At 32.2% G+C, this 8,594-nt stretch overlaps 1 protein-coding gene across 1 annotated transcript; it reads right to left on the reverse strand.

The window, feature by feature from the left end:
• Window positions 1–534: 534 nt before the first annotated feature.
• LOC133315737 (pyrophosphate--fructose 6-phosphate 1-phosphotransferase subunit alpha) lies at window positions 535–6,440 on the reverse strand. Its single transcript, XM_061517398.1, has 19 exons — window positions 6,173–6,440; window positions 5,848–6,020; window positions 5,634–5,746; window positions 5,377–5,451; window positions 5,161–5,274; window positions 5,005–5,072; window positions 4,735–4,818; window positions 4,304–4,357; window positions 4,057–4,137; window positions 3,878–3,971; window positions 3,723–3,796; window positions 3,392–3,502; window positions 3,252–3,296; window positions 3,102–3,158; window positions 2,754–2,858; window positions 2,545–2,661; window positions 2,307–2,410; window positions 1,913–2,078; window positions 535–885 (listed from the first exon to the last, which is right to left on the reverse strand). The coding sequence occupies exons 1-19, from the start codon at window positions 6,260–6,262 to the stop codon at window positions 757–759; spliced, it is 1,854 nt and encodes a 617-aa protein (XP_061373382.1). The 5' UTR covers window positions 6,263–6,440; the 3' UTR covers window positions 535–756.
• Between the last annotated feature and the right edge of the window lie 2,154 nt (window positions 6,441–8,594).

Here is an 8,594-nt window from a genome sequence, read left to right on the forward strand (position 1 = left end):
GAATTGATAAATTTTGAAGTTAAAGTACTCTTTAAAGCACACTGAAATTGAATTTTGTTGTTCAAATTGCATGTATATTGGTATAATTTGGTGGTGAGCGGGAACAATTTGCAAACATATCAATATCATTATGGTTAATAACTCTTGAAATTAATGTATTTTATAATATTGAAAATAATATTATTGAGTTTATAATGCCCGACACAATCTCTACAAGTTATATACAATGATAGAAACTTTTATCCTTAAAAGTATATACACTGATTAAAAGACCAAGGCCTTGTTCCTCTATATTTATAAAGAGAAATGTTTTTCATATCTTATGTTAGTGAAATAAAATTATAAGAGGGACCCACAAAAAATTGGAGAGAGAAAAAATAAAGGTAGGATCCACCTTCTTTATTACGTGTGTGTAGAAATTTGGTTTATCTCATATTGAATAAGATAAATATAACCCATTTATAAAAGACCATGTCAGTTACTATAACTTGTAATATAAATCCTCATAAGAACAAGGAATAACCTCAAGCACCAAGCTAAATTATTAAACAATGCAACATGGAACCACAAAAATTCACCCAGTTATAGGAACACAGTCAAAACTTTGAATACAGTAATCTCATGTTGGCATCCACCATGTCAGATCTTAACACTTATTTTCAATCATCAACTACATCCATGGCTATAAAAATAAAGAAATAAAAATGTTACGCAAGAAAATGTCAAAAAGAATACAACTTCCATGTGTAACTCTTCTTAAAGGGAAGACAGGTTGTTGCTAGAAGATGATGACATGGCAGCTAGAACTTCTGTAACAGACCCCATGACACTAAGAGCTGCTTTCAAAACATCCTGAGGGCATCCTGGCTTCACAATATCTCGAACCTGAAGCAACAATGAGAAGTTCCATGAGAAGCCCAACTTTGATTGAAGATTTGGAAAAAATAAAATAAAAAAATTAAACAATATTATGCCTGCTAACAACTTTAGACACAATAAAAAATGTGGACAAAGTGATTCCATCATGCCAAAAAAGAAGTAATGATCATCAATATAAAAGCTACTCCTCATCCAGCACACATAATGATTAATGAGGATATGAACAATCAATGGTTTTTAGGTCTTGTAAAAGAGACTCAATGCCAGAAAGTGACCAAACATATTTCCATATTATTAAGGGTCCGTTTCGATGGGCTTTCTTTTTCTCCAAAAGCTTTTTTTTTTTAAGAAAAACAAGCACTTCTCACTTTAAGGGCCCGTTTGGATGAACTTTTTTTCTCTAGAAGTTGCTTTTTTTTATAAAAAAAAAACACTTTTCATTTTTAGTTCGTTTGGATGTCTGCTTTTAAAAAAAGCAGAAGTCACAAAAAAGTCAAAAACCTACTTTTTTCTGAAGCTAAAAATTTTAACTTCTGAAAAAAGCAGAAGTCAAAAGTCAAATATTTTTTTCAAAATCTAAATATTTTATAAAAATATAAATAGCTTTAACTTTTGCAAAAAGGACTTCTAAAATAAGGAAGAGATAAAAGTTACTTTTTTCAAAAGTGCAAACAAACGGGCTCTAAGTTCGTTTGGATGTCTGCTTTAAAAAAAAGCAGAAGTAACAAAAAAAAGCCAAAAATCTACTACTTTTTTTTAGAAGCTAAAAATTTTAACTTCTAAAAAAAGTAGAATTCAAAAGCTAAATATTTTTATAAAAATATAAATAGCTTTAACTTTTATAAAAAGCACTTTTAAAATAAAGAAGAGATACAAGCTACTTTTTGTGGAAGGTGAAACAAATGGGCTCTAAGTAAGAATATCTTTGGTATACCATAAAATTTGAATTTGTTTTCAATGTGAGACATTTAAATAAGAAAATTATGTGTTTTAAAGGCTATTGTGCTGTTAAAATATCAGAGTTTTTCAAGACCTGTTCAAGGTACTCCTGAAGTTTCTTAATGCGACCCATGTAGTCCTGGTCTTCAACAGAAAGAGTTATAGGCTTGGCATCTGCACCAGGACCATCAAACTGAAGTGGACCTGGATTTCTATAAATATCGTCCATAAGAAAGCTTGTTGCATTTAGTCTCAACATGCTGCAAACAAGATCATGAATTAGAGTATGCCCTGAATTTACAACCAATAAATGAGACCAAGCAAGCTGAGGTTAAAAAAAAAAATCTATATAAATAGTGAGAGGAAAGGAGTAAGTACATATAAACATAACTGACCAAGAGGAGTACAAATGAAAATCTCTAGTTATATTTTATAATCCATGTGCAGGCATATACACATACATCATACAAAATGACAAAAAGTCTTACTCATATGCTTTTCCTCTCAAGTCAACAGTAGCTGGATGAATAGCAGGTTTTCCAACTGAAGTGGATCCAGGATTTGGAGACCAGCGCTTCACTGTCATCATACCCTGAAGTTCATCACAAACAGACAAAACACTGAACATTCTCTACCATGAAAAGCATTGATATATAATACAAAACCATCATGAATAACCATTAAATAGGGGATTCAAGCAAAAACATGAAAAAAACATAGACATACTGCAATTGGAGCAGCCCCACATCGCCACTTGTTTACAGGATTCTTCAGGTTAGTTGCAGTTGCCATGTATCCATTTAAACCGGCGGCTAGTATATGATAGCAGATGTGTCCAAGAACCTGCAATGATATCAAAAACTTATTAACAAAAGGAAACACTTACAGATGAGACTTATTAGAAGGGAAAATCAAAGAAAACTGAATCAACATACATATCCATAATCACAGTCAAATTTTGATGGCAGAGATCCACGAGCTTGATAACCAAAAAAATGGCAAATGGCATTGAATTTCTTTCCCTTGTATGTGCCTTCTTTCTGTCAAAGGAACAACAATATTTTTAAACATCCAGGCACAAGTGGATAATTTAAGTCACTAAAAGTAATTTAAGGCCAGGTCCACAATGCTTTTTGGACTATCAAGCAAAGGAGGGAAATAGCCGCAAACAAATACATAAATAAATCCATGCATAATAATCTGTTGAAGTGCAAAGAAAATGGTCGCCAATCCAGTAAAGGGTATATAGAAGACAGAATGGAACATAGACCCAGTGACAATACCTGACGCTTGCTTATCTCTGCTTCCACAAGGTATGCTAGTAGTTTCTCAGTCTCAATCTGTGAGTCATTAAAAAGTAGGGAGAACAAAGACATGAAGTAACTGAAATCCTAGCAATTCATATGAACAGAAAAACATCCGGTGATTATTACCTGAGATAACTGTGCTGAGTCATCTGATTCAGGGTAAAGGAGCAGCTGCAGCATTGAAGATATTAGTTAGAGTTTTTGTTATAATCTTTAGAACCAAATTGACACAAGGCCAATTTTCAACACGATAAACAAGAGTTTACCTGTTTCCTAATAAAAGGTGGCATAAATTCAAATAAAGCAGATGCCCATGGTGAAAGCTGAGAAGATATATTGTCAACAGCAACACCTTGTCTGAGTAAACCATGAATTTCCTGAGGTACAAAAGATTAAGGTTGTATCCTCTATCATAAGAGAGAGAAAAACTGTAATGCTAACAACTAACGTCAATGACAAAAAGGAAACTCATTTTCTGAAGATTCAACAGTCTACAATGGCTTGAATACACATATACAGATGCATGAACCTTGATTGACGAGTTTCAAAATGCATCATGCTCAGGTGGGGCCTGACTCTTGAGGAATGGGGATTTACCTTTAAGAGTGCATACACTTCAGGAATGCTCTCTATCAGCCCTTCTGGTAGGAGGATTACTCCATGGTATTTGTCTGAGCAAAACATAAGAATGTGATACCAGATCTCAAAAGATGAAAAAAAGATTGAAGAGACGCAATTCAGATAATTCAAACCTTGCTCTGCTCTAGCCTGAATTGCATCAGAAATCTGTTTTGTAATTTCAAAAAGGGTAAGCTTTGATGCAGCAACCTCCTCACCAAGAATTACCTACAAAGAGCATAAGAAAGAATAGTTTTTCAGCATGGAACTACAGCACAATCAGCCATAAATGAAGCAAGATAATAATACTTACCATGTTTGGATGGGACTGGAGGGTGCATTCCAAAGCAACATGTGATGCCTTCCGTCCCATAAGACGGATGAAATAATAATACTGAAAAAGAAATCTCAGTCAGAAAAGAAAATTCACGAAAACAAAAAGCTTACTTGAACAATCAAACATATATATATATATATATATATATATATATATATATATATATATATTACATGCAAACAGAAATGATATGGGAAAAAAGCAAGATAATTAGACTTGTTACCTTCTCTGCAGAGAGAGCATCAGTGCAGACATTGCTGATGAGCTGAGAATTCACCTGATTAAATAAAAAGCAAAATTTCACTGGTACTTCAATCCTCATCATTTCATAGCACAATCTTGCAAGCTGACATGGTCCCAACTATCCCAATCTGTCTTTCTTTATAAGGGCACTCTCCAAGGAGAATATGCAATCATTTCATCAAACACAATGCAAAAAAGAAATAAAGGGAAAAAAAATCCTAATACAAACAAATTGGCCATTATCGCATTTTTTTAATAGGTGATATAACGTCAAAATTACCATCTTCACAAAGACATCAAGTTTCTATATAAACTATAAAGCCTAAAGAAGAGCAAATGTTTTGAGGTCCATCACATATTATATCCAGAATCATGTTTAAACTAAATTTCTCACCATCATAGGACAAATACCTTGCAAATTGTGTCAAAACCAACATTAGTTTCCACAAACTGGTTTTTAAGATCTCCATTCAGAGTCACAGGAACACCAACCACCTGCAGAATCCCAACACCATAATCAATAAATTATTGTTGAAATTGTACACTGAAATTAAACTAAATGATATAATGAACAAATAAATTTTAAACCAAACTAATTATGAAATTGAAAAGAGCTCTAAAAGCAGCCCCTATTTCGCATCTATGTGGACAATATGACAAAATCCAGAATAGTAAATATACCTTTGTGGGACATTTTGCTACAGCAAATGTTTCAGCAAGCTGTGCAGCATCCGTGTTTGATGTCACCCCTAAAAGATAATGTATTTCAACATTTAGAAACCTGTATTGAAGATGTAAATGTAATCATACATGCAAGTCCAGGAAGATTAAGTATACCCCCAATGATGACAAGACCGTCAAGTTTCAAAGTGTTGCATGCAACAAGTGCAGCATTAACTTGTTCGGTGGTCCTAATTTGATCTTTTGTCCGCCCAAGCAAATCATAACCACCTAGCAGAGAACAGCCATGGTATGTGAATAAGGAAGGAGTTAATAATTTTCTGAAAGATAATTCACTGACTACTAACAACAACTTCACTTGCCACAACCAACCTTGATTTTTGTATGTGGAGAGAACACTGTCAGTTATCTCCAGAGTTTTCTGGGCAAATAGACCTTCTGAACCACCTGGAGAATGAAATAAGCATATACAGACCTAGTTACTCAGAAGTCTAACAGATATCAATATTTTAGGGTGAAAGTAATACAATATATTACATAAGAAACATGGATATCAAAGTAACCAAAACAAGGAGTTAAGATATCTAGTTGCAAGAAAGAAAGAAAAAAAGACCCATAATGCAAATTACCAAGAAATCCAAGTAAAACACTGTTAGGATTGTGAATTTTGAGAGCATTATGAAGACCCCAAATAACATTGTGTCCACCAGGAGACTGTCTCCCACAAAAAACAATTCCAACCCTGTAAGAGCAACAGAATTTATAAGATTCAAAACAGACAAGCACCATAAACAGATTCCCAACACTACCAAGATAACATCAACATGACAAACAGATTTTGACCTAGTAGCTGGATGCTCAGTTATAATCTGAGCATCAGGGACTTTAGCAGTGGCCCTGAGAAAGTGAGCCAAAGGGTGTCCATAGGTGTGTGGAAAGGATCTGCTTATGGAAGGGGCATCAGAAGGGTCAGCAGTAGTGGTTGCATCACCAAACTCAACCCTAACAGTAGTTCCCTGCACAAAAATATGAAATGGGCCAATCCCATTTACATGCAAGTTCATCACCCAAATCACAAAAATCAAAACTTGCTAACTCCTATTGGCTATTGCCACCACAAAACACTAACAACACAGAGATCTGATCAAACAAGAAGAGTAATGAGTACCTGGAGACAAGGAGGGAGCTCAGGCTGGTACAAAGATCGAATCTTTTGAAGATCTGAGAGTTCTCTGGGAATACCATAGTCAGAATCCATGGATTCAATTCAACCTCCTTGATGCTTTGCTTTTGAGTAGAGAGAGAAAAATGAAACGAGAAAGAGAAGAGAAACAGGATACAACGTTGTTGTTGTTGTTGAGAGAGAGAGCTTACTAGGGAGAGTGTAACTGTTATTGTTGTTGAATGAATGTTGAGTATTATCTACCCTTATAAGTTGTCACCTACCCAATTTTTCTTTGCTTTTTCAAAATCAATGACTTATTTATCTATCTAACGAAAACTTTAACCTACCAAGCCCACTGGATTCGGGGTCCCTTTTCCTTTCTTCTTCGAATATTCTTCGCCTTTGTTTTTCACGCCTTATTTACCTATTAGTCTATTACCATGCCTCCATTGATGCCACTGTTTTTTCTATTATTTTTTAATCTTTATCTTTATTTTTCCATGACACATGATTTTGTCATTTTCCAAGATGGAACAAACAAAAAAAAAAGGGGAAAATAAAACAATTTTAATTTTTACAAGGATAAAAATAGTGTAACAATCAAGTTGTGTTACTATCATGTTACTATCAATTAATCTCATCGTTAGATAGATTATGTTGATCAACGGTTATATTTATTTCTATCTTTATATGGTTATGATTCTCCATATTTAAAATGAAAATATTAAATATGAAAAATCATAACCATACAAAGGTAGAAATAAATATAAAGTATTAAATTTAAAAAATTATAACCATACAAAGATGAAAATAAATATAACCGTTGAATCAACATAATCAATCTAACAGTAAAATTAATTGGTAATAACTTAGTACTAACACAACTTGATCGTTACAATATATTCTCCCTTTTACAATAAAGTGTGAGTTTATAGAATAAGAAATTTGGTCTCAAAAAGTTATGAGTAATAATGAGTGCGCCCGAAATTTGGTGCTCAATGAGGGGAGACCTCCAAATTTGTTGTGTTTCGGTGTCACATGCCAGACCAATAAATTGATGACATGAGTATTTTTTAAATAAATATAAAATAATTGGTGTATATGTTATCAAAAAAAAAAAAAATTGGTGTATAAGTTTATGCTAACATTTATATCAATTTCTGTATGAGAAATAATTTTATAATGTTGTAGAAAAATAGTTATTTTATATTATAAAAACAAGATGGCAAGTGAGACGCATAAGTAAGAGGAGAGATAAAAAAAAAAAGTGGAACCCACCTATCTTTAATGTGTAAGAAATTTAGTTATTTCATGTAAAATTAGATAAATATAACTCATTTTTATTAACATCAACATCAGCTGGATAGTCTTCTTATAATTATAAATATTTTTTATTTTAATTTAAAAATAAGATCAATTACACCAATATAAAATTAATAAGTCTTATAATAAATCTTAACCACTGATTACCGTGAACCTAACTGTTGTAATTTATTGGGTCACACTCATTAATTAATTATTAATTTACAATAAATTATAAACGTTAGATATACGAAAATCAATGGTTAAGATTTAGTGTAAGATTTATTATTATTATAACGTTGTAAATTGATTTATATTGAGCCCAAAATGATGTCGTTTTGGGACGAAAATCAAGGTATTTTTATAATTATAATTTATTTCAGGGTTATAATAGTATTTCTCGTTATAATTTTTTAACTTTTCAACCTAAAATAACGTCATTTTGGGAATGAATGTAGATAACTTATCTATATTCACCATAAAAAAATTTAAAGCCAATATATATATATATATATAGGAATGATCCGTTTATAAACTTTTTTTTACAAATTACACCAAGTATGACCGGTCATACACTCTTGATTGAAGTATAACTGGTCATACTTAGTGTAGTTTGTAAACAAAAAGTTTATAAATATAACTTTTCCATATATATATATATTTCGCAAAAATATTTCTGCAAGTTATTCTCTCTCTCTCTCTCTCTATATATATATATATATATATATATATATATATATAGGGGCAAGATCATCTTACACCGGTGTAAGAATGATAAGTCTTACACCAAATCATAACCATTGATTTTGTGCATCTAACGGTTAAGATTTATTATATCTCACTCATTAATTAATTTCTAAATCTCAATAAATTTCAACCGTTGGATGCACGGAAATCAATGGTTAAGATGTGGTGTAAGATTTATTATTCTTACACCGGTGTAAGTTGATCTTATCTCATATATATATATATATATATATATATATATATATATAGAGGTAGGATCCTTTGACACCTCATCTGATAGTCGTTAGATCAAAAAGATCAATGATGTCACATGCTTACAAATCAGAGTCGTTGATCTTTTTTGATCTAATGGCTCTCATATGAGGTGTCAAATTTG

The sequence above is a fragment of the Gastrolobium bilobum genome, unplaced genomic scaffold (genome assembly GCF_033153095.1).
Source record: "Gastrolobium bilobum isolate Gb01-03AN ecotype WA unplaced genomic scaffold, APGP_CSIRO_Gbil_v1 utg31796, whole genome shotgun sequence".
Classification (NCBI taxonomy): Eukaryota; Viridiplantae; Streptophyta; class Magnoliopsida; order Fabales; family Fabaceae; genus Gastrolobium; species Gastrolobium bilobum.